This window comes from Gobius niger, assembly GCF_951799975.1.
Source record: "Gobius niger genome assembly, chromosome: 6".
Classification (NCBI taxonomy): domain Eukaryota; kingdom Metazoa; phylum Chordata; class Actinopteri; order Gobiiformes; family Gobiidae; genus Gobius; species Gobius niger.
The window spans coordinates 21,326,673-21,352,601 of NC_136857.1; the positions used below are offsets into that span (position 1 = coordinate 21,326,673).

The 25,929-nt window shown below is 42.4% G+C and overlaps 2 protein-coding genes across 2 annotated transcripts in view; both read right to left on the reverse strand.

The window, feature by feature from the left end:
• Positions 1–5,285: 5,285 nt before the first annotated feature.
• mad2l2 (mitotic arrest deficient 2 like 2) lies at positions 5,286–8,281 on the reverse strand. The gene is made up of 8 exons (XM_079557659.1): positions 8,044–8,281; positions 7,826–7,944; positions 7,578–7,649; positions 7,404–7,504; positions 6,579–6,673; positions 6,112–6,185; positions 5,434–5,526; positions 5,286–5,356 (listed from the first exon to the last, which is right to left on the reverse strand). Exons 1-8 carry the CDS (start codon positions 8,081–8,083, stop codon positions 5,318–5,320), a joined length of 633 nt encoding a protein of 210 aa, XP_079413785.1. The 5' UTR covers positions 8,084–8,281; the 3' UTR covers positions 5,286–5,317.
• A 2,735-nt stretch (positions 8,282–11,016) lies between these two features.
• Positions 11,017–25,929, reverse strand: part of LOC306964429 (uncharacterized protein) — an 18,071-nt gene continuing 3,158 nt past the window's right edge. The window contains exons 3-20 of the mRNA XM_079558421.1: positions 25,001–25,225; positions 24,852–24,923; positions 20,274–20,448; positions 20,056–20,196; positions 19,387–19,560; positions 19,194–19,289; positions 18,731–19,068; positions 17,473–18,642; positions 17,069–17,227; positions 16,814–16,936; positions 16,480–16,646; positions 15,695–15,834; positions 13,824–13,949; positions 13,160–13,259; positions 12,801–12,962; positions 12,190–12,360; positions 11,762–11,811; positions 11,017–11,683 (exon numbers count right to left, since the gene is read on the reverse strand). Of these exons, the coding sequence (XP_079414547.1) occupies positions 11,039–11,683; positions 11,762–11,811; positions 12,190–12,360; positions 12,801–12,962; positions 13,160–13,259; positions 13,824–13,949; positions 15,695–15,834; positions 16,480–16,646; positions 16,814–16,936; positions 17,069–17,227; positions 17,473–18,642; positions 18,731–19,068; positions 19,194–19,289; positions 19,387–19,560; positions 20,056–20,196; positions 20,274–20,448; positions 24,852–24,923; positions 25,001–25,225 (4,234 nt within the window). The 3' untranslated portion in view covers positions 11,017–11,038. The remainder of the gene's footprint in view (positions 11,684–11,761; positions 11,812–12,189; positions 12,361–12,800; positions 12,963–13,159; positions 13,260–13,823; positions 13,950–15,694; positions 15,835–16,479; positions 16,647–16,813; positions 16,937–17,068; positions 17,228–17,472; positions 18,643–18,730; positions 19,069–19,193; positions 19,290–19,386; positions 19,561–20,055; positions 20,197–20,273; positions 20,449–24,851; positions 24,924–25,000; positions 25,226–25,929) is intronic.

Consider the following 25,929-nt stretch of genomic DNA (forward strand, 5'->3'; position numbering starts at 1 on the left):
ATTGCTGTGTCATAACCTTGGTGACATGTTGGACTGCATATTGTACAATAACAGGATCAGTGCCATTATCGCTTTATTGCTCTACATTTCAATTATTGTCTGACTGTCTGAATTGGACTTGGACTTAGGCTTGTTTTCAGTTCAGCGTAAGGTAATGAGTAACATACTATCAGGCTTATGTTCAAAGGTCCTTGAGAGCTGCAATGGTGGGGGCAAATAAAGCCAGTGTGTTATCTGACATTGTAGTTCTGTTGTGTGTTCTTTACTGTAGGTCTACTACTCTCTCTGAGCTGCCAGTTAAGATATGTTGCCTCTCACCTGCAAAAACTAGTGATCTGATATTAGATTACCAACTGTGCTGCAGGTGTAGGGGAAGTTGCATGCCCCTTGATCCTGGTCCATAGTCCATTGCCTGTGTTTCCTTATCTAAAAGGGCTATGGCATGCATAATCCTGTGGTGACATTGTTTTTTTCAACATGTACAGCAGCTTTTGATCACAGCAACAGAGAAAATAAAAAGACAGCGTGTGGCACCTCTGTGAACCTGGCCCCTCATCATGCTCACATTTAAATAAAAGATATGTCAATCGTTTGTGCTATGTTTGTGCTGGAAAAATCTTCGTTTGTGCTGTTATCGTTTTGAGATGAATGAATGAATGATTGTTCTATTGGTCAGATCTTTAGAACTTTAGTGCCTTAAGTGTGTGTGTCAGTGGCGCATGGCAACACACGCTACAAAAAAATAATCATCAATATCTCAGAAACAGCACAAACCAATTATTTTACAGCACAAACGATTTAAATATTTTTTTAAATATAAGTTTACATTTAAAGGGGGGCTAGCTTCACTCAGCTGCGCGTTGCCTGCGGCTCAGATCATGCACAAATTGTCTCATAACCAGAAAGCTGGTGGTTCCTATCCTGGCTGGCTACAAGCCTTGCTGATGTCAGTCTAAATCAGAATCAGCATTTGTTTTTATTGCCATTGTTAGTGAACAGGTTCGCGATAGGAATTTTCTTCGGTTCAATCGTGCAACTTGAAACATCTAAGCTTGGTAGATAAATAATGAATGATAAAAACTTTAAAACTATAGGTATAAAGTCTCCCTTTTTTTACTAAGAACTCCAATGACATAGCGATATCTGCTTGTTGATGCTTTATCTGATTCAGTACTATAGAAGTTGCACATCTACTGGGAGTTGATAAACATAATGCTGATGTTGATTATGCTTGTTCAGGCTTTTTAAAATACCATTTTTTTCGGAAAACGCGTGGATGTGATGGAATCTTATCGGCTTCTGCTGGCAACGGAGGAGAATATTCTTTCGAATTGAAAACTCGCAGCAGCAAAAACAGGATGCTCACAGATACTTGTTGATCGTAAGGCAGGGCTGCTCTGGCTACAGTAACTCACCACCACCCAGTATGAAAATAACAAATAATGACAGCAGTGTAGTGCTTTGAGAAGCTTTTTACTTCAGGCTTGCAAAGTAATAGCCTATATTGTAAGACATTCAGGGGTGGAAAGAAAAAAAAAGTTGATATTTGTGCCTTTTTGACCTTGCAGTGACCCTTTGGCTGTATGGTCTGCATGGCACCTTTCCTTTCGATCCCGTTGGTCGAAGGTTTTGTAGGTTTTCTGATGAGAGGGTCCATCGGCACTGAAAATCTTCGAAACAATTGATCCTGGAGCATCCTATAGACCACTGTGATGGACAGTAAAGGCACCATGATAACTACTCATACAGCCGCTGGGTCACTACAAGGTCAATTCACCTTTAAAGGAATAGGCCACCGTTTTTCCATACTGAGATATGTTCTTACCTGAGCTTAGACGAGTTGATGCGTACCAGTCTGGTCATTGTGCATGCGCTCAGTCACACAAAAAGGCATTTAGCCGCTCCTCCTCTCTATGGGGCCAAATGATCCAAGTATAGTTACACAAAATTAAACATGTCAATTTTCTAAGCGGATAAAAAGGGGTACTATATTGTAAGGCGTAATAATACCTTAGGAGCACTTCGGCGTCTGCGCAGTAAAGTGAAGATATTACTGCACGGATGTCGAAGCGCTCCAAACAACAGCTTTGGTCTTTTTTGCATGTCTAAGGGCACATACAAAGACCAGACAGGTACACATCAACTCGTCTAAGCTCCAGTATCTCAGGATGGAAAAACACTGGCCTGTTCCTTTAACCAAGCTTTACTCAAATCTAAAAGTTTTAAAGAAAAACATCAAAATAGTGACAGAAATGTGACAAAAACAAGCAATGAAAAAAGTGATGAAAAAGCAACAAAAATGTGACAAAAATGCTGCGACAATGTGACATAAAGTTGCAATCACTTTTGTTAGTCTTAGCTTTCAAATGAGGTGCTACACTGTTGCTCTCCAGTCAAGAAGCTTTTAGATTTGGGGACAATGCACCCAGTTAAGGCGGGTGGTAATAGGTTAAAATCTATCTTTATGGAAGTGCTGCACATTTACACTAATTTGGGCCAGGCTGGTCAGAGTCCAGGATCGTTTTTCAGTTCTATTCCGCCCCTGAAGCCATTATTGATTGACTGCGGAATTCTTCCGCAGTCAATTATTGGTTTTCATGTTCTTTATTATTATTCCTCTTCCATCTTTTTCCCGATTTTCTAGAGCTTTCAGCACCTTCATGCTTTGTGCAATTTATGCAAGTTATGCATCAAAACGTTCCGCATGTTGAGGAGAAGGGTGCTGTTACTTTTGGGACTTCTGCAACTTACGTTTTTTCCGCAATCGGCTGAAATGTCGGAGATTTTTCCCATTGACTTATAATGGGGCTGCCGCAAATCCATGCCTTTCTGCACTTTTTTCTGCATTTTCTGCAATTTCTGCACTTTGTGCATGTTCAGCTTCTGCAACTTGTGGGTTTTGAGAAAAAATTGGCCTTCTGCAGATTTCCAGTTTTTTTATATGAGAGTTTGACATTTTTGCATTAGTGTGTATGTGCGAATCTAGCCAATGGGGAGACTCCAGGCCTTTCAGCCATTTGTGCAGCTTCTGCCAATCAAGCACTGAGGCCATTTCAGCAGTTTGATCAGTTTATGCAATATAAAAGTTTATGCAATATTAACAATTTATGCAAAGTAACCACTTTATGGGATTTAACCAGTTTATGCATTTAAAGCGTTTATGCAACTTAAGAGTTTATGCCATTTAGGATTTATGAATTTTAAAGAGTTTATGCAATTTACATAATTTATGCAAATTAACCCATTCATGCATTTTACCACTTTATGCAGTTTATACAGTTTATGCAACATGACATTTTATGCATTTTACCAGTTTATGCAAATTAGATTATGCAAATTAAGCAATTTTATGCAATTTGAAGAGTTTATGCAATTTCTGCATTCGCTTCGCGCATTTCCGCAGTCAATCGCAATGGCGCAGCCATTGCATTGCTAGTTATTATTATTATTATAACTAGCCTATATCCTATGTGCTTTGTCGTGGTCATTATTTGCGAGTGAGTTGTCCTCGGCCCCACATTCCCTCCAATAAAGTAACATCAAGGAGAACAATGACTATCATGGGAAACTGAAGCCTTTAAATTAATGGCAGGTCCAACTATTTGTGGAGTTGTTGCAGTGGACAGTGGTGCTTAGAGTGAATTATTGGCTTATTTAATTAAGAAATATATATTTAGTAATCACCAGTACCTAATGACTGGTGGCAAAGTTGAAGCGGGCGGACCACCCCCAAAACCACTCATTTAGATTCTACTTCTATCTTCCATCGCTCAATAAACATTTAAGTGAAAACAATGTGACTGCTGTGTTTTGCTGTGTTGACAATAGTCAACATAGTCTGAGATGGCAAAAATAAATTTACTAATAATTTACTAAATAATAAAATACATTCTGTAAATAAACGCTATGGACTGCCAGAATCATAAACATGTGGTGGATATTATTGTGTTGTACTGTGTTTAATTGCAAGTGCATGAGAGTAATGTGGTGTGATCATTGAAACACGGCCCTGGTTCCAAAAAGCACAGATTTAGCCCTCCCTGCAGGTCTCCCGGGCCTCCTTTATGAAAAGTAGTTGGTTTCCTGCCTTTGGTCATGGATGATGATAAACATGCTCATTATGGAGCTTATGGCCAAGCTGAAATTTGATATTTATAATGATTTTGCAATGTACTGTAGTAATAAACAAGATTAATGTAGCTAAATTTAACAATTTCAAGAAAATGTAATTGATGTAGGCTATATGTTTTGAAAAATGTTTGTATGTGATGTGGTGCCTTTTTCATTGCCTACTCCTGAAGATTTATCAAGAGTACATTGCACACAACATTGTGCTGTGTTGTTATACAATGGACAACTATGTTACTTCCCAGGTAACAGATTCTCCAGTTTTCAAAAAAAGAAAAAAAAAGTACACTTTGGAATAATTATTGCTCTGTGTAGGAAATAAAACTACCTTTAAAATTCAAAATCATTGATCATACAGTATTTTGAAAGAGCATCAGTACTCAGAACAGTAGATAAACTCACAACATAACAACATTTTTCTTTAAATTATTATTTTATTTTGTTAAGTCTGCAAACAATGAGATGAAAAAAAAAATGGAAAAAGTTAATAGCCTTGTATGTCATATATTGTAGTTTTACCAGCGGTGTTTTCTTATGTTAAAAATATTGCACTTAACTTTATATTGTCCAGGTCTAAACCATGTTTTCCTCACCTTGTTAGTGAAAGGACTGTAGTTTTATGGATTGCTATAGTGCTTCTGTGACTTCAAAAACACACACATCAATGTTGAATGTGTGTTAGACAACAGGTGTAAAATAAGGAATGTAAAAAAACAACAACAATGTTCTTTTCGAGGCGGCGTGTAAAAGGTGCCCGACTGCCCGTGCACCCTCACTCAAAGCGGGATGTAGGTTAGTCAACAGTCAGGCAGATCGTGGCACTGGGATCAGCTTATGTGCTTTTCAGGTTCCTGATTAGCCTACTCTTTATTTGATGAAATTTGGCCTCATTTTCACAGAAAAAGATCTAAATTAGGAAATGGAAAAAAAATAGAGCTCTCATGTAGCATATGATACGAAACGCAACATCGTAACGCGGAAATATGCAAAGTTGTTGACTTTTCTTCCACATGTTGTAACTGTAACAAATGCAATTTAAAACAGATTCTCAGACGTCCTCCAGAGGCTCCTGATTAAAGTTTATGAACGTTGTGCAGCCTAGAGTGCGTTCTCTGCACAGTCCAGTAGGGCCGAGCTGCGGCACTGAGTGCACATAATCTGCAATAATCTCCTGTTTTAGTTCATCAATCTAGATCTTCTGGGCCTTCTCTTCTACATAAAGCTGCATCTATACAAGTCCAAATATAACACAATATCAGCATATTAAGTCAATGCTTCAGAAATATACGTTCTGCTCACACTTACCTTTACTATGTCGGAAGTCATTGTCTTCAGTGGAATCAGTCTCGGCTCCTGCATGTGGACCTCCTGCTCATCAGCAACAATCCATGGAAAATCCTGACAAATCACAATTACTCATTTTTAGATTGATGACGGATTAATAATTAATGATTATGATTAACTGAGTAGTGGTTGACGGAGGTTCCCACTCGTTACATGAAATTCTTTTCCAGGTCATTTCCAGGATTTTCCATGACATTTTAAAGTGCATTAATACCTGCATACAAACTGCATACAAACTGCATACAAACTGCATACAAACAGCTGTGTTGACAACCAAAATGACAGAGACTGAGAATGGTCTATACAAGACAGGACGTTCAAAAGGCAAATTACTGGAGATAAGGTCTGACATGCAGGGTTTCATTATATTTGGTGAAAGTCAAAAATACTTTATAAAGAGGTACATGCAAAAATGTGCATCTCTGACCACGGTTTTATGTTTGTGCTTCCACCAAGAGTAAATCTAAAGATGTTAACATAAACCATGTTCGATTGCACACATTGTCCATGCTATTTTTGCTTCATACTGATAAAAGCTGAAGCTGAAACTCTGATCAGAATTCACACCCTCACAACCTTTTTAAGACACTCTAGTAGAGAATCTTAACATAGGCTATAATAAAATTTCATTGAGCTTACCTTGATGACCTGAACCTTTTCCATGTTGCGTGTAGCTGATTCTCTTGTGTGAACCAGCACAGAGAAGGAGCAATCTATGACAAATCAAAATACATTGTTTTATGTTTTGTTCTAAAATGTTAATTAGTTGCAGCCCTAATTCTTTAGGGCAAAAAACAAGAAACATTCAAACCACATCTTTCCCCCTTTCAGAGTGTGAGCGTTATGGAGGACCTGGTTTGCACGAGCAGGTTGAGAGACTCAGGAAAACCAGGGTAAGTTATGCGTAAGTAAATAGTTGTGGATGCTGCAGGCTGGCAGCCTCGCCTCCATCAGCCTACCCCGTGCAGCTGTGGCTGAAACTTACCACCATCGACTATCGAGTGAATCAATAATGTGTGAAATTGTAAATCAACTTTGAGCAACTAAGGACTAATGCATATTATTATTATCATTATTAATATGCTTTTATTCAAGAGTCACTTTACCTGGTGGGTTATTGTTTAAAACGGCATCACACACGCTTATCTTCAGGATGAATGCCCTCAGGAGCTGCTCCACATGGGACAGTAGTGTCTCTGAGCTGTGACAACACAAAGAAGAAGAAGTAAGCATTCTATAAGAGCCCGTCGTTCAACACTGAAGTGTATTTCTGCTGTTAAACTTTCAAAGTGTAAAGGTTTTTGACCGGGTTTATTGTTAATCAAACAATAAAGAAATCAAACAACTTTATTTCACCCAAGGGGCAAGCTTGCTGTTCTCTGGTCATGAGCAATGTGTTAAAAAAAAAATCTCCGTGACTACAGAGCCTTTCCACATAAAAGAAAACCTCACTCAGGTTCATCTTATCCTCTGTCAGCCCAAATGAGAGAAAAAAATATCTCACAAATAGATCAAAATTTGACATTATTAAATTTTAAAGATGTAATTATCAGAAGGTGAACGGCCATAAGATTAACTGGACTCAACTTAATTTAATTCTTTTCAACCTTCATTAGGGCCAAAGCGCTTTACAGCAAGAACAGCTCACCCATTCACACTCTCATTCATACACCAAGGAATGCAGACACTGGTGGCAAGGAGGGAAGAGGAAGTGTCTTGCCCAAGGACACAATGACACATGCATCTTCAGGAGCGAGGATTCGAACCCCTGACCTTCTTGATCATTACCCGCTAAAACCAACTGCACAACTCATGTTTAATGAGAAGTTACTAAACAAATAGTACATATTGCAAGTAACAATTAATTAATAAAATAAACCATTTAAGACGTAACTCTGCAGTACTATGCTGATGTCACATAATGTACACACCTGATGGAGAGCAGTGTTGGTTGTGAAATCTCAAAAACAAATCTTTCCACTGGATGGTGCTCTTTATCCATTATAACCACAACAACCTTCTCTGCTTCATTCTGAAAAACATGGTAGAAGTATTAGCAACATACACAGTTTATTGGAAGGTATCGAACATAGGTTTATCTTTACCTTCTCAATAAGAGGCTTTATACAGTATAGTGTATCTTGAATGTACTGGTTTAGGTCTGGATGACAGGACATCTGGGGTAGAAAATTACAGTGGGAATTTGAAAAGACCTGCAGTAAACACAACATCTACAAAGGTGGAGCGTCCTTTCCATTCAGCCCTATCTTAAACCGTTGTTTAGATCACAAACTTTGCTGTGTTTGTGATCTAAACAAAACTAATTCTAAAAATCGAAACATTTGCACATTACCTGCACAGGGACGTTGTATTTCCGTCTCTTCTGAAAGATCCCCGATGGATACACTTCTCTGACGTAAAGGATCAGATGAATTGCAACCTCCAGGAATTCACACAATATATCGGCAACCACTGTAAAAGTCAAACAAGATTTATTCTCATTTTCCTCCTAAAACACACCCGCAAATAGCCTATTTATGTTATGTGGCGCTCCTATAGGTAACACCATACCTTTTCCAAAATTGAGGTCTTGTCTCGTTAATGTTGTCATGACGATATCTAACCGTAGGGCAGACAAGAGCGCCCTACTCGCACAAACAACCGGATTTATTCCTCCACTCTTTCAGATAACAAGTCCCCCAACAAATATTTGCGGCTTTGTCATCTTTATAAAATTACAAATAAAAAAACTGCTCTTTTAGGTAAACAATTCCTTTCCGTCGCTCTAACAAGTGTAGGCGATCAGTGATGACGTAGGCAGCCCTCTATGCTCTTCCCAAAAGAAAGCTTCATGGTTCTTATATTTACTTCAATGCTTTTCCCCTGTTCTGGTTTGCTGCCCTCTAATGCTAGTTTTATTAGTTCAACGTAGCGCTTACATTCGTCAATTAAAAAAAAAAAATATATATATATAAACAAATATGCACACATTGCAAACCACGGCAATGAGAGGCCGAAACCGAGCTCTCATGTTTGAAACGCACTTTAACTAAACTAGAGCATTATGTAAATAACTGAGAAACATCAATTGTTCTTTGATTTATTTGTCTTTCTTATTTACAGCGCAGAAAAACATGCAACCGACACTGCCCCCGCAGGCAGAGCGTGGTCACGACACAGAAGCAGATGCAGTTATGATTGTTAAGTTTTATAAACCAGGAACAATCCAGAACTAGACCAGGTCGAAGCAAATACTATTATTTACATGCATGAAAGGTGCAAACTGGCAAGTATTTCTGTAGTGAGTGAGCAAGGTAATTTCTTGAGGTCAGTGCTGCAATTGGCCATTATCTAGACCTGGTTTAGGACTGGTTTACCCCTGGTTATTGTCAGTGTTACATTAGAGACAGAAATTGAGAGCAAATATACAGCGCTGTGTCATAGTCAGACCATTTCCAACAGGTTCTGGACTCACTCAGACCGGTTCCGACTGGTGAAGATAGGTCCAGATAGAAACATATCCAGAGTGAGTCGAAAGGCAGCTTCAAAAGAAACAGTGACATCTTCAAATACACATTCATCGGTAAAACAACTTTAGGCCATGTGTGTGTGTGGGGGCATATCCCAAGCTGTTATTGCTCTGTTTAACCTCCTCTTACATCATTATTGTTACATTTTAGTAAAATGTGATAACATTTTTATCATAAGTAATTTCTAGATTTAAGACGTTTCAGAACGAAAGGCTGGTTACATATGTTGTGTGATAATTTATCCTGAACTGGTCACATTCAGAGAATTAATTCATTGGTGATCCTATGAGAGAAAGTGCTTTCAAGACTTATTCAAATCACTTGAAATTAGTAGTGTGATCAGATGATTTTAGATCTAAACCAGACAAAATCAGTGGTAGCAGGAAGTCTTAATGCATTGTTTGCTTGAAATGTTCATTCAGAGCCCCCCCCTTCATCGCTGTTTCACAAGAGTATAGAAACAACGCAGTCACACTTTGACTTTGCACACAAACACAAAACATACATCTGTCTTTGCATCAGAAGAGTCTGTTTCAGACGTGGCTTTGATCCGTTCACTGCCACCTCGAGTTACAGCAAGAACTCAAGAGTACATTTGTCTGAGCCAAAGGGAATCACTGCCTCTCAGTAAAGCTGTGGTTGTGGTTGTTGAGAGTGAAGGGCGCCGGTGCACCAAGATTGGGTGAGGGTTATGGACCAGTCAGGGTGTGTAGGGGTTGACTCAGAAATGGAGAAAGAAATGCCAGCCAGTGTTCTAAGTTGAGAGTTCACAACTGGTTCTTAAAAATAGTCCATCATCAGGTCAGCATGGGTGTTTCATGGGTGTTACTAAGAGACAAGTTTAGAGTTAGGCTTACAACAACATCTTCCTTTGGCGTCCACGAATGTGCTCGTGCAATAGATGATACATATCATCCAATAAGACATTTTTATTTATAATATGTCAAACATAAAGGAAGATGTTTACCAGAATTGAAATGTAAGACCAAACCCTTGAGACCGTTTGGGACCATCTTGCACATTCTGTGCAGTTTTCACCTTGTTTTTACACCACTTAGTACCAAATACACAGCACATGACCAAACTATCACATTGATATTCATTGAGCTCTAGTTTATGGCACTGTATGTGACACCCTAAATATTTGAACTTGTGGATTAGATAAGGAATCATTTGCCTTAAATGTTCATACCTTGACCGTCAGGACCACCTGTACTCCATCGTATAGACATATTAAGATGTGTTGAAGATTAAAATATAAAACTATACATGATTTCTTGTGAGATAACTATACACTGCTTAGTGGTCCTGCTCACTTCTTTCCATTAAAAACAAAATAGTATAATAGTCAAAAATAAAGTCTGCTTTACATTTTCTAAACTAAACAACGTCAAAGTGAAGCGTTGCTGGACACAGACACTTTTGTGTATACGAACGCTGAACACAAAAGTGTCTATATATGTATATATAGCGCTAAATGCAGCTGGTTATGCAAACCTCAAACAAAGTGCCTCAATGTGGAAAAAGTACACTTCAAATAGTATCAAATGCAAGAAATTAGAATACCCTATCCAAGCACTTGTCTATGTATTCATTCTCTGCATGGAAATCGGATGGGAATCATGTATCAACACATGTATGAAGCCCAGATACTTTATCATTACTTGGCACTGGAAAGTTTGAATGGTGCCTCCCCATTTGCAACAGTCATGTTTCTCAGATAAAGCTGTATTTGAAGACTTCACGTCAATACCCAGTGAACTAAAGGGACTTTAGCAATCCCCTTAGTTGAGAGGAGTTTCAGTTTATACTGATATCCTGATGTCCTCACTTGAACTCCAGTACTTACTTCTGTTCTATGTACAGATATACTGTGCGTGGGCTGTTTGCACTCTTATCTGTGACAGCTTGCCCTCAACATTCTCCATTCACCTCTGCTGCAGCACTCACTCTGACATGACTCAGTGTGTGTTAGTTGCAAAGGGCAGCAAGTATCTGCTCGGATATTCATATCTTATTTATACATATTTTCATATTTAAACCACGGTGCTTATGCGGCTTTGTTTGTTTTTTGTTGTCGTTGTTGCCATGGCTGCCGTCGCTATAGATGCTGATGCTGCGGCACCTGATGGGAGGGGCGAACGAGGGGGTGGGGCCAGTGTCCCTTGATTGGGAGGAGCATAGTGCTGAGGGACCAACCGGGCAGACGGAGCACTGAACAGGAAATGGGCAGGGCTCAGAGGATGCGAGTGAGTGGAGCTCAGAGGTAGTTTATACCCAGGGCTGCGGGACAATTGGCTGCTGCTATTGGGGACACGCGATTGGCTCGGCAGTGGAGACCTCGGTGAAAGGGGAGTGGACACTGTCCGTTTGGCGGTAGCCTGCGAGTGCACAAGGTGATAGGGAGGGGGTGGGGCTACAGGGGGAGACGGGGCAGGATAATGTGGAGGTGAGGATATGGGTGGAGTTAAAGGGGGTGGAGTCACAGGCGGTGACATGACCAAAGGCACCGGAATCTTTGCACGGCGTCCTGCAAACGAAGAATGTGGTGCAGCAACTGGGGGTTTGGGGTTGCCAACAAAGCGATAACCCTGGAAACCAGCTGCTGGAGAAACAGGTGAGAATGGGACGGTCTGAGTAGGACGCTGTTCTCTGCACTGTGGCCCCGACAAAATGGAACCCTAAAAGAACCACACAACATTGTAAAACAACAAAGACAAAGCAGCACCTGACTGGGATTTGTGTACATGAAAACTTACGTCAATGGTGCTGTCCAGTGAACCCACACTGTTTCTGCGCCCACGCTTACCTGTGACCAGTTAAAGTGCAGCATGTCAATACAAGAGGCAATCAGAGTGCAACGTGTGACAACGAGTTAAAGCACAGAATAGAACAAGCATTGTTTGTAAAAAGAAAAGAAAAATAAATAAAAAAGTATGTAAAGAACCATATTTAGTCTGTAAATAGAACTTTAAAATGAAAGATGTAGATTAGAACATAAATGCTGCAATGTAATTCACTATATGTCCAGTAGAGGGGGACACACTTCTTAGATATGCAATCCCCACCACCCACACACGAACACACACACTCTCCTCACTGCCAAGAACAAGCATATAAAAACACCAAACCTAGGTTATCTGCCAAAACTACTGTAGGCTTATCTGATGGTTGAGCAATATCCCACCTGTCTCAGTCAGGTCTCTCAGAGAGGAGTTTAGTGCTGTTCGTTTAAGGCCTTCTGTGGCGTAGGAATCATCTAAACTGGGACGGATCCCATTCATCATCTCTCCTCTCATTGGTCCTGTGCCATTTACGAGGTCAGTTCTGATTGGTCCTTTCTGCTTTTCCAGCTCCGCTGCAGTAAGCACAAGAGTTGTAATTTTAGGCGAGTGTTCACATTAATAAGGCAGTCAATATAGTCTACTTCATTTTCTCAATCATTGAGTAAATCTCATCCGTAATCTCAGCAATAGAGTAATTCTAAAACAAACCACTGGAAACCAGCCCATCATAGTTGTTTATTTGCTTCGTATCTTACAAAAGCGGAAGACTGCTGAGTCTGTCTCGTGAATATTTCTGTTAATTGTATGGACATAGGATTTGTTTATTTATAGTTTATCTAAGCTGTAAGCAGTAAACTATGTTTTTATTTGCACAAATGTAATTTTTTATTAATTAACTAACTAAACCCTTTAGCAGAGCAGCCACACATCCAGTGGAATCAGGAGGTTAAATAGCAGGCTCAGGGTTAGGGATGAGGGTTGAGGAAAAGGTAATAGATGAGGTCAGTCTTACACTCAAGGCGGTACTTCTCCATGTCCTGCACCTCCGCGATGCTCTCTCTTAGGTCAGAACTGAAGCGAGCCTGGTCCTGGTGACTTGGGGCATTAAAAACCATCAGGACTTTTTTCTCTGAGCCCAGCGTCTGAGATGTGAGTCGGATCCCATGAGGGTAGACTGAAATATGTAAATAAAAAGATTGTCAAACTATAACTATATGACAAAATGTGATGTGAAATGCTTAATGTAAAAATGTATTTTTGCTTCTAAATCTACAATTATCAGTGACTGACTACTACAATTGCATTTGATTGTGACATTTCTGTATGCAGGTGTGTTGATATTTAGGATTAGGTGTTTGAGATAGCACTTACAGTTGTTGTGGAAGGTTTGCACTTGGAGGTCGATTAATGGGAACGACTGTCTGAAACTGTATGTCACGGAGTTCTTTTTCTTCTGAAATATCTTTGTTACCTACAAAAAGCACATCAGAGCAAGACAATATGAGAGTCGACCAACTAACAAGTCAAACGAAGTTTTCTTAGATTTTAGTTCAGTACACCATCATTCTGTAGCAGCTTATGTACAAATCTGGTCTCCCAGGGCTGAGCTGTGCCAATATGCTACTATGCTGCTATACTTTCTTACTGGGACACCAAAGGAAGTAAGAAATTCAAAAGCAAAAGTTCCAGAATCATCACAGAGAATCATCACAGTGGTGGGTCTCTCATCAGTAACAGAGATGTGATAAATTACAGGAATGAGGTGAGCAGCCTGACCATGTGGCCACTTTAGCAGAGCGCACATTCAGAATACTCTGAAGACTATGAACAGTGCTGCTGAGGAGAGGGTGACTTGCTCCCAGCTCCAGGCTGTGTGCATGTCACAGCTGATCAATTCTGGTCGATAAACACTTTATCACTGGCCAAAAAAGGACACAAGCATTTCAATTTCCTTCGCAAAATAGAAAGAGCTGAACCCTCTCTCTTCCCTCCCTTTAAATCTTCACCTTAACTAGTGTTTATGGTTAAAGCTTACCATCAGCAGGTCATTGAAGAGAAAAACTTCCCGTTGGTGAACACCAGACTTCTGCCCTCGATTTGGGTCTGGGACCTCATAGAGCTGGCAGCAGCACACCAGCCTCCGATGAGGGAGTGACAACACCTGACAATATTCAAAAACATGTAATGTAAACAGCGATGGACAGCTGAAACAAGCATCTTGACAGAAATATACAGACAACAGTGGAGTCCCCCAGGAGTCAATCCTAGGACCCCTCAACCTTTACATGCTTCCAGGTGACACTCAGATCTACGTGTCCCTGACGGCTGGTGAACATGAGCCTGTATACACTGTGTCACTGCATCGAACAGATCAGTTTGTGGATGCAACAACAACTTTCTCCAACTAAACTCATACAAAACTGAGATCATTGTTTTTGGGCCACAGACACAAAGAGAATGTGTTATCAGTCACCTTGAGTCTCTCTCTCTGAAGCCAAAAAATCAGGTTAGAAATAACCTGTAATCATGGACTCAGACAGTCTTTGAATGTTTTTAAATCTCTTTTGAAGACCCATCTGTTTGCACTGGCCTTCAACACAAGCTGAGCCGGATTTTCTTTGGTGGTTATTGTTATTGCTATTGTTTGTTATGTAATGTATTTTAACTTTGTTGAAACTTTGTATTGCCTGTGTACAGCACTTTGGGCAGCGATGGTTGTTGTAAATGTGCTTTATAAATAAATTTGACCTTGACCTTGACTTGAATTTAAACAGCCACATCAAAGCATTAACATCAGCAGCTTTTTACCATCTGAAAAATATTGCCAAGATCAGAGGTCTAAACTAGACTTATCCATGCATTTGTCTCCAGCAGGTTAGACTACTGTAACGGCCTGCTCACTGTCAGACAGCTGCAGTACATCCAGAACGCTGCTGCTCGAGTCCTGACAAGAACCAGGAAATACGACTTCATTAGTCCAGTGCTCAGGTCTCTGCACTGGCTTGCTAAGAGAATAGAATTTAAAACAGCTCTGCTTGTGTATAAGTCTTATCATGGTTTAAGGTCTCCTGGTAGTTCCCAGAGTCAATAATAAACACGGTGAGGCTGCGTTTCAGTTTCATGCAGCTAAAATCTGGAGCATCACACTGAAAGTATTTTATCTGCATTCATTGCTTTTACTGTCATACATACAATTGTATCTTGTTGTTTTATGGATTGATTTGATCTGCTTTCTTGTAATTTGATGTAACTGTGAGGCACTCTGAATTGCCTTGTGTATGAATTGTGCTCTACAAATAAACTTGCTAGACTAGAAACAAAGCTACCTATCATGCAATTGCTTAACCTTCTAAGTTAGGCAAGTGGGAGGGGGCGGTGGGGTGTCAGTTTTGTCTTTTGCTCTATTCAGTAATATTTTAAATAACCAGTAGAGGGCAGTCTAAAAAAAAGTTAAGTAATGAGATGTAGTTGCAGTGGTAGAAACTCTATGGTTTCCGCTCACAGAATCACAGAAGCTCTAGAATAAAAATATGTGGTATAACTTCATAACTTGAATGTGATGTGTGTACATGTTCTCAACCTCAATAGTATCAATACGAGCGATCGCGATGTCGTCACATCCGTTGGCCGTGGTAGGCATTTTACATTATCATATTTGATAAACATTTTATTAAAATCCTATGATCAGCAAAAACAATGTCAATAAACAGGGCATTGCTTCTCTTGCGCTGTAACAGATCTATCATTTTATAAAACCGAGATAGAGGCCTGTATGCATCAGCTGTTGCCTACCATTCACCAAAACATCCGGCGAAAATTGCAGAAGTAAACAATAGCAGCGATCGCTCGTATGAGAATGAGGCAAACTGTCCAACAGAACAGCAGAGCTAACACAAAGTTACAAACCGGTTTCTTGCCAACCACCATCCGCTCCAGAGCCTGGACCTGAGTCACATGATCGTCATTGGTCCTCAGCTCCCATTTCTGAATCCGACCAAAAATTGCCACGAGCAAATCTCTTGGGATGTCGCTCCCATTATCTACACCTGAAAAATAATAAAAACATTTTTAATAGGACACCACATAGTGAAAAGAGGTGAAGAGCAGAGAGAGACATTTAGCAAATTGTTGTAGCCAGGACTTGAACCCACAGTGAACTTTTCTGGCATATTTGCAGCAGCCTTAAACATAAGACTATCGGCTGCACGAAAAGTACAATTAAACTTTCTCAGTAGGCTATATGTTGTTGCACTTACAATTCTGCTGCTTTGGGTGACATCCCAACCTCGTGAGGGCTGGTAAACTTTTATTAAAAAGTATCTAATCCACAGATTTGATGGCACGAATGGATAACAGTAATATCGTAGTATAGATAGTATAGATCAGGTAATATTTTGGATATTCAAAAATACACAGGAAAACTACCTGTCCACATTTGAGAGAGGGACATCAGCACCGTCTGTATTCTAATAACATCTCTCAACCGCACTAGACTGCACCAAATGTGTCATCACATCCACAGAACGTCCCACTCATCTTTATCATGGACAACTGTGCAGCTGTATAGGTGGTTGATGACATCATCCTCTTGGTTTAACACTAAGCTCTCACTTATTATATATTTGGAGGTGATATAAATGGTCCTCATCACAAGAAAGTCTTAGGTTTGGTTAGCACCATGTGGTCCTTACCTCGAAGGTTCTTGACAAAATCCTCCAGTTTCATCTTCCTCTCTGGTTTCACACTTGGGCTGTACAGGTCCGTGTTCAGTAAAATTATAGCAAAGGACAGAATGAAGATTGTGTCTGGGTTCTGGAATTGTCGGATGAGAACCGGGTTGCACATACAGTACCTCTGACTGCAAGGGCAAACAGAAGTATTTTTAATAATCCAAGTGAATTCCACTTAACTTGGACCAACAATGAATAATGCAATAGTAGAAGTAACAGTAGAAGTGGTAGAATCAGCATCACTTGTTCAGTAGAATACGTAGCTTGTTAAATAGAATATGTAGCTGAGCAGTACCTAAAAGCCTCCACTAGACGTTCCACTCTCTGAGCTTCTCCCTGAACTTTAATCTGAGCCTGGAACTTCCTCAGAGCCTCATCCACATCCATCCCAGAGAAGTCCATCTCCTCCAGCACGCACCTGCACGGAAAGCAAGAAAAGATCAGGAAACTTTAAGTATGTACGAAAACTACTGTATGTTCTCTGTGTAGCAGAGTGTATCTTGGCAAAGGACTGATCGAACCCTGGTATTGAAGTGTAGTTTGTACTCACTCTAACACATCCTTGTTGAACTGCATCCTGTTGCCTAAAAACTCTCCAATCATCTGCCGGCTCAGCCCTTTCCGTTCAAGGATGAAGCGAGCGATGCCCAGGGGAGAGTCTGTCACAAACCCACGCTCAATCAGGTACTGCACACCCTTCTCTGGCTTCCTGTGCATGAAGGAGACACATCATCGTCAGAAGCTGAGGGAGGAGGAGGTGCGCAAGGTATTGGTCAGAGAGGGCTTTGAGCAGTAATTCCCATCCAAGTAAAGGATACGATATTCATATCAAAATAAGAAAGTAGTAATCACAACGGTCACTATACTATTGAACAGATCTTAATTTTGCCTAGTTTAAAAAAAACTAAACCACACGACAGGGGAACTTTGAGGAACCTTTGAGTAAGTACTCACTTGTTGAAGAGGTTGAGTCCTATGCGATACTGTCGTCTCTGAACCACGTCGTTGTTAAATGCAGGGGAGTCCCAGTTGTTTCTGTTCTCCCTCTGATAGGTCAGTTTTCCCGAGGCCCCGCCCCCCAGACAGGCAACCGCTCCCATTTGCTGGCTGTCGCGGGAGGATGAGCCCGAGCTGTGATTGGCTGTAGTTGTCTCGTCATTGGAGTTAGTGGTCGCTGATTGGACGCTGTCGTTGTCCCCATCTGACGACAGCAGTGGGTGAGGCGAGGGCGGCGGCTCAGGGCAGTACTGGGGCGGCAGGTGGGGCAAATGCGGCAACGGAGGCAGCTGAGGGGGCAGCTGGTGGAAGTGGGGGTCACTCTGAGGGAAGCTGTGTACCTGGTGTGGCGCAAAGTGAACCTGGTTCATAGTGTGAGTCTGGGGGTGAACCTGAGGGTAGTTCTGAGGATGGTTGTGCATTGGGGGGTGGTTATGCATCGGAGGGTGGTTGTGCATTGGGGGGTGGTTGTGCAAAGGGTGAGGTGGCAGAATGGGTCTCTGCTGAGGCATGTTTTGGGGAAAGTGCGGTTTTTGCTGGAGACATGTGTGCTCGGGAAACGTGGCAGTCATCTGTGGCAGGTTTTGGGGGCAGCTCTGTTGGCAGGTGTGCGCCAGGAGTTGGGGATGGGCATGAGTCTGAGGGTGGAATCCATGGATCTGGCTGTAGACCTGGTTTTGGTTGTACCCTTGATTGTGGAGATAATGTTGGACATATGGCTGGTGTTGATGATGAAGCTGTGCGTAAGCGGTGCTCTGTTGCAAGTGTGGCAGGAGAGGGTGCTGTGGGTGGGCATGGAGAGGGGGGTGAATTTGTGGGTGGGTTGCGGGGTGTGGTGGCAGGGTGCGGGCTGAGGGTATGGGTAGCGGCGCTTGGACCCTTGTTTGTCCCTGAGCCTGGTTATGGTTGGGTTTATGTTTAATGGTTCCTTGCAGAGACTCTGTTTCAGTAGAGTCTCCTTCATCACGGGTCTCTTCCTCTTCCTCAGGGCTGTCCTCCTCCTCCTCCTCCTCCTCCTCTTCTCCAGCTGTTTCTCCCCCAGTTTCACTTCGGACTTCCCCCTCTGCCCCGCGATCCACTGACGAGTCCTGCTCATAGACCAAGCGCCCGATAGATCCACGCTCAGAACTGCAACAACAGACATACTCATTAGTTGGGAGGGGCAGTGATGGGACATGGTGTGACAGCAATGGAGCCAGAAGGAGGCAGTACTGACCGGTCACTCATGTCCACGGAGCTGTCACTGGGGGGCTCTATAGTAAGAACTGGCAAGTGTCCTGGTGTAGTGCCACCCCTAGAGCCACGTCTGGATCCGCTTCTGGAGCTCTCTCTGTCTCCAGACCAGAACTCTGTGTCAGAGCTGGACCCAGGGCCTAGAGAGTGCCGGTAGCCCTGGTACTGCTCTGGGTCTGGGCTGTCCTCGTCTGGACTGTCCTCTTCAGGGCTGTCCTCTGGCGTCTCCTCCGCGCTGTCCTCAGGAGGGTCCTGCGAGTCCAGACCAGACTGAGACTGACAGGCCAGGGACTCGTCCATGGAGTCTGCCAAAGACGCCACCTTTAGAGAGAACAATTGTCCATGTTTAAGGTAAAGTTAGTAAGGCTTAAATATATATATATGCATATATGCATGCAGTGCTTAATGATGATTGACATGTGGGGAGACAGTTGTGAATACTGTACCGCTTTGGAGAAAGAGTCCTCTAGATCTGTGCAGACCTCTGACTCTTGTTGACTTGCTGAGCCTTGACCTTGAGGCAGTCGCTCTTCAAACGAGTACTGTTGACAAACAGAAACACAACCAGTCACCCCATTGGTCCTGTCACATCCAGTCTATTTAGTTTGCTTGTGTCTCTTACTCATAACCTGGTTGTACCTGGGATCTCATGTTGGTCAGTATAATGCGGCGGGTCATACGGCTCTCAGAAGCAGAACTTCGCAGTCTCTGGAAGTTTTTTCTCATTCGATATTGTCTGAAGGCTGTTTGAATGGTCCTTGCTGCTCTGCGAGTCACAAACTGCCCGCCATATTTCCTCTCCAGCATTTCCACCTACACAAGTGTACATCAGTGTTAGACTTGGATGGAGTAACATTGCACTAAAGGAGGGTTTTATGTATCAGCTGGGGCCTTTTAGATATAAGAATGAGCCCCATCACTACAGATTATGGCCCTACCTTAAAGAAGGCGTTTTAACCATGTAATAATGTTGTTTGCTCATCCAAAACATACCTGCAGTAGTATTTCACTTCATTCACACAGCTTTGAGTAAGCCTGTTCTACTGTAGCACTCCAATTTGAACTTCCCGGGTTATATTGCGTTATATAAAGCAAACTCCCTGGCCCCTGTGTTTCATGATTCTTATCCTTGCATAGAAATGGTTTCAAATTATAAATCACAATACTGTTCATCGATGCTGAGATAGTCAAAAGAATGTTTTTTAAGCCTACATTTTGCATGATAGGTCCACTTCAAAAAAACAAAAACATATGTTAGTGTAATGTGTTTGTGAGTCCAGTATCCTTCATATACTGCTCAGTACTAACCGTCTTGTCCTGCAGATCTGTGGACAGCTCATAGTCCTCGTCCTGGTGTCTGAGGGCCACACTGGCGGATTGCAGTCTCCTCTGAGCCCAGGTAAGTCCAGGAGTAGAAGGGGACACAGGGGAGATAGGGGACACAGAGCCCTGGGAGTCATTTTTAAAAGGGAATGTTTCAGTTTGTAGAAAGACTGTAGTATTGAAAAGTGTTCTGTGGTAGTTACCTGAGTGAGTCTGTGTGCGGAACAGTAAGGGTCACATGGGTCGCATGGGTGGGGCAGAGGGCTGTTGTTATGGCGAAGGGGCAGGGGACTATTGCCATGGCGATGGAAGGGGGTGGAGAAAGAGGATGGGTCAAAGGGCATCATGGTGGCTTCCGTGCAGTGGGCCTGGTCTGGACTGAAAACACATCAGTAATATCTATTTTTAATGTATTTTACACTGATGATTGACTGCATAGGCATGGTGGGAGGATACCCACAAACCAGAAGTGCAAACTGTTGTTGTATCCTTGTGCAAAACACTTTACACCATATAGTAAATAAAATGCGTTGAGACTGAGACTGGGTGATTCATGGGGGCAGTAAATGTACGTAGATTTCTGGAAACCAAACTCAAAGGCAGCGGTGGCTACACAATAGCAGGCTGACTGTAAATAAAAAGTGATATAACAGATATACAGAAGATATATTAGTGGCCCCAACTGAAAAGAGTGCACATATAGCAACATGCCGCACAAGTGAGCCTGGTTTTGAGTGGATACATAAATATTGAAATAAAACTATATATAACACACTGCATGTAAAGGGTTGTACATGGATGAACTACAAACCTGTGTACTGTGCACTTGTATGGAGGATTCTGTGCGTAAACTGACAACTCTCTGAGGCTGGAGGGGAGTGTGTGTTTGGGGGCCTGAGCCCTGAGGCTGTAGTTCATATGTTTCTCTCTGAACTGGTTGAAACTGGGTCCACAGTCGAGAGCCTCTTCACAGAAAATACATCAGTTTACCACTTCACATCACTGCAAAATACAAACAACCAGACCTTTTCATTCACTGTGGTGAAGTGTTTTCAAAGTAAGTCCCTTAAGGAGCCTCCCATTTAAAATGGGAAGCGAGTACCCATGTATTTTTCATTTTAATTAAATGATGCATATATTGATATTATTATCATTTTTACTCTTTCTACGGAAATGTTAGACTCAAAATACTTTCTTTGCAGTCGTTGTTAAATAGTGTTGATCAATGTCTCTAAAATGTCATTGTGCAAGATTAGAGGAATGAGAATTGGTCAAGGCAGTAAATCTCTAAACTTTCCACCGTTCAGAACAAGTTTAACGTAGTTTTAATGTTATAAATGTGAACTTATTGATCCATCAAGGCGATGCCAACGGCCATGCAGATGTTGAGTAACAGATTTAACAACAGCTCACAGATGTGGATGTCACACTATGCACTGCAGTCAAAGGAATAATGATCTGAAGTAGGCTTGAGATGAAACACCAATAATTTAACACAGGCGTCTTTGAAATCAATAACCGGAGTGTGTGCGATACCGTTTCAGAAATGGAGTAGGTATGGAGTACTGCATACTCTAGTGATTCTTATCCTCAGGTATGTTTGTTTTTGTAACCGATAACATCTTTGAGATACAAAAGAGTTAGACATACAAAACAAACAAATCTGCTTGTGATTTCTTCAATAAATCTAAAAACAAACGGAAATAACCCTAAACCTGGCTTTAATTGAGATTGAAATGTCAATGGTTAGAAAAATCCCCCTCGAACACGAGATGGCACATCTCAAGGGGCATTCCATGAATAAACTTGAAGTCCTCCAAAACGCCCCCAAAACAGGTCTAAAATTGTTATCAAAACAACATTATGTAAAACATAGTCCAGAACAGAGTTTTTGTGGTATAGTGAAATACTATTTAGACCCTTTGTAGTCCCTCGAGTCTATAATGTGAAAGCGGAAATAGCTATTCTACATTAGACATTATATTCAACATATGAAACACACATAACCGCACACATCAGTGTGAGCATAAGGCTAGCCGTTCTTACTCATCACGAGCAGGGCCTGTGTGATTCATGGACAGGGTAAATTTAATGTAGTTTGAATGTTTTTTTAGTGTATTTGCGTGTGCTTCCTTTGGCTATAGACACTTTTTCCCACCCATATAGGCTGCAATCCCATCGTGGTACTCCTAACCAAAATCCTATCACTATTTGGAGATGGACCCCTGGTCCTGATTGCCTGGATGGAGGCACTGGTTGCATGGGGCAAATAATATACAAACAATCACTTCACCTCAGTGAGGGGCAGAGTGGCTCACATTAAAGTTATTTGTAGCAGTAGCCTCACAAATGTAATAAACAAGTAGTGTACAGATAATAATAGTAGTCAAGTAGAACTAATGACATTTATTAATTTAGACAATGACAAATTTCAGCCAAAACTTGGATCACTTTGGCAAAACTATCTTAAACAGTTCTATAGGCTATCTGAACCTGTCCTGGTCTACATTTGAACCCCTTTTCCTGAAACCCCTGTGAAGCAGGACTATTTAAGAATCACTATCACGTAACTCTAATGAACCAAAGTGCTCTTTTTCATTTAAAGTGTGTCCGGACCTGGGCATGGGCCCATGTCGCAGTCACAAACCACACCGCGCGGCAGGAGGCGGCAATGCGCGGCACATAACAGCGGCACATCACTGGAGTAAAATCAGCACCGAATCCAGAACTAAACCAGGACTAAACCCGCGCCAAACCCAGTATTGAACAGTACTAGGATTAAGATGACACGCACCTGAACAGAACCAGAAAGCAGAATGATACACAAGAGTGTCGCGGCAATGCGGCTGAGAGCGCAGATTGATCGAGTCGTTCGAACCAGATTTGGCAGGGTTTAGCGGCACTGACAGCAGCTGGTGCAGGTCCGCGGCTGGTCCCAGAGACCGAGCGGGCTCGGGTCCGTGTCAGATTGGGTTAAAATGACATTTTGAGCCGGTGTTGTGTTCGGATCTTACCTGAATAGAAGCTTGTTATTGAGCGCTGGTGTTTTATCGGACGCGCAGTTGATGCACCACATGACTCCGGGAAAACGACCTCGGAATCACGGGAGAGCGGGTTCAGGCCACGGGAGCTGCGGTCCGGTTCTGGTCCATGGGCGCAGGTTCTGAGGCAGATGGCGCGCTCGCGGAGTGTGCTGGTCCGCTGACGTCACGCCTCCCCCGACCTGCCTTCTTCTCTCTCCTCCGTGATAGTGTCCTTCTCTGTCTCCTTTCCTCGCTCCTCTTTCCTTCTGACGCAGAGCTGGAGGCAGGTGCGGACTTCCGGCGGTGTGTCACGTGCCTGTCTGGGATTGGCGGGTGGTTCTGTTGTTTTGGCCCGATTCTGACGGTTCTGCCTGTCTTGTGATAGTATGTGTGATGCAGGCCCAATGCAGTCGGCCAATGGTGCGAGGCAGGGCTGGACCACGGCTCTGAGTCGAGGAGGAGGCGATTCTAGCGGAGGTCTTTCCTGATTCTGAGCTAATGACTCACAGGCGCCATATTTTACACTTGGATTCTTACATGGCCTCAATATTCAGGCTTTCTCAACTTTCACAAAAGTCCTTCACCCTAAAAGTTGATTTCTGTTACAGCACAGCCCGTGAGCCCAACTCTTTCCAACCCTTGACATTTTAAAAGAAAAGTACAACTCAGTGCGCAGTAATGTACCTGTACTGTAGTACCAAAAGGATAGTGGGCATGCATGTATAATCCTTGCACTGTTGTGAACAGCAGCAGTGAGTGGGACTGCATCGCCTCCTCCTCCTCTTCCTCCTGCTGCTCGTCTCCACAGCAACCGTCTCCGTCTCCATGGAAACTGTCTCCCAGCAACAGCAACCCCGGCGGATCCCATGAGGTCCCTCTGCCGGACTCCTGGAGAACTGCAGCCGCTTTTTCCCAAAAAACATGGCTCAGATTTCATTCACAGGAAAGTTGCAAGCAAGTCAGAGATCGGTTCTGGTTCAGATAGACTTTATTGATCTGCAGAATATAGAGCATTATCATCTTTATGTCTCTGATACAGTTCCTCCATTTTACACAAGATAATATTTACACTAGAAATGAAATGAAGAATGCCGCTTCAATCTCAACTGCCTGTGAATCCTAAACACAGCGAGTCTTTCCAGTTTGTGTGAGGGCACAAATTGTAATTGTTTAAAAGGTCTGTATTCTGTGCTGGATGTACCCCCAACTTCTATTATCTTTACTCCACGTTTAGGCTCGACTCAGACCTGGTTTAGGCCATGTTAATTCCTTGATCAGGCATGGTATAGTCCTGATCTACTCCTGACTTGGCTTTGTTTTGTTTAGTTTGGTTTAGATCTGTTTTTATTCCATGTGGTCCTGCTTTTTGGGAGAAAAAGTGCTTTGATGCGAGAGTAAATCTAGGACAGAAACAGACTTTAAACACCCCACCTCTCTGTTCATTCCCATGCCCCCTTCTCCTTTGTCTGTTGTGCGATGGGGGATGTTCTGTCCAGTGTCGCTCCTGGAACGTTTTTGATGGCTGATGTAGAGAGGCTTCATGCTTTAAACAGAGTTCTTAGAAAGTCTGTTTAGACCTGTTCGGGCAAGATCCAGCTCGGAGTCGCATCCATTCCAGTTCTGCCCAGTGTAAACAGTTTTATATCTTTTTGAATCCAGGTTGCACTCGGACCCGAACAAAAAATTAGATTCAGCCCCGGTCCTTGCGTCCTCTGGTCTCGGCCCCTGGTGTCTTTGTATTCTTGTTACCGTGGTTACCTGGAGGAAGGGCTACTGCACTCGGAGGCGGGGCAACAGAACTGATGAGTGACATCATCATCGTCTTCCTCCCTGAAAACACAAGCAGGGATTTAGGGAGACACTGGTTTAGAGAATGCAGATTTGTGTCAGGTTAAGTTGGACTATACCTGGAGTGCTTGCTTGGCGGGGGCGGCAGGTGCAGGAGTCTGGACGCGCAGCAGAACTGATGGAAGGAGCTGTTCGGAGGAAGACTGGATGAAGACCCGGGGAAAGAAGGTGGGGTTATGCAGGACGTGGGCGGGGACATACATGAAGTGGGTGGGGAAACACAAGAGGTGGGCGGAGATATACATGAAGAGGGCGGAGAGCGGCAAGAAGTGGAGGAGTGACACCTGTAGGAAGACAGGAACAAAAACTTTTTTTTTTTTTTTTAATTTTAACATCAGACCAATACTGTTTCTTTTACTGTAGGCTTATGCGGGACAAGAGACCCAACTCATGTGTAAAAAACACAGTACTGTGTGAGACAGGAAAGGACTACAGTACTGTGATACACATTCAGAAACTATATACTGCAGTAATGTGTAAAACAGTAAAGTACTGCTGCAGCTCGTAAAACAATCAGATCTTGCTGTACTGTGTAAAACATTTGGGTACTGCAGTTCAGTGTAAATGGGGCAGTACTGCGGAGGGGAAGAGACTGCGACAAACGGCAGCACAGATTAATGAGACAATACACACCTGCACTGAACAGAAAAAGCGTCAGAAGAAGTACTAACTGTAAACAGCAGTAGTACACAGCAGCAACACTCAGCACATTCTAAATACACACTGACAGTATTCACTGATTTACTGCAGAAAGCGCTAAATATAAGCATCTTCTGCAGGCCTGCATCCATCTCAGAACACTGAAAACTGTCAGCACTGCATACTCTTCAGTAGGGATTCTTATCCTTCGGGCTGGGGCCTATGGTAGGGCGTGAAAGCCTTGCCCTTGAGGTCCAAGTACATTATTTTGCTTAAATTAAGGCACCAAGGTTAACAACCCCTCCACTATAAACAGCAATAAATGGATATCAAACCCTGCAGCACAATT

What these genes read in the sequence shown, in the direction of transcription:
- mad2l2 (XM_079557659.1), bottom strand. Translation starts at nt 8,083, where the DNA reads ATGACAACATTAACGAGACAAGACCTCAATTTTGGAAAAG. An exon ending in TTTAAACAATAACCCACCAG is followed by an intron (nt 6,186 to 6,578) that starts GTAAAGTGACTC and finishes GATTTGTCATAG; the next exon opens with ATTGCTCCTTCTCTGTGCTG. An exon ending in TGACTTCCGACATAGTAAAG is followed by an intron (nt 5,357 to 5,433) that starts GTAAGTGTGAGC and finishes GGACTTGTATAG; the next exon opens with ATGCAGCTTTATGTAGAAGA.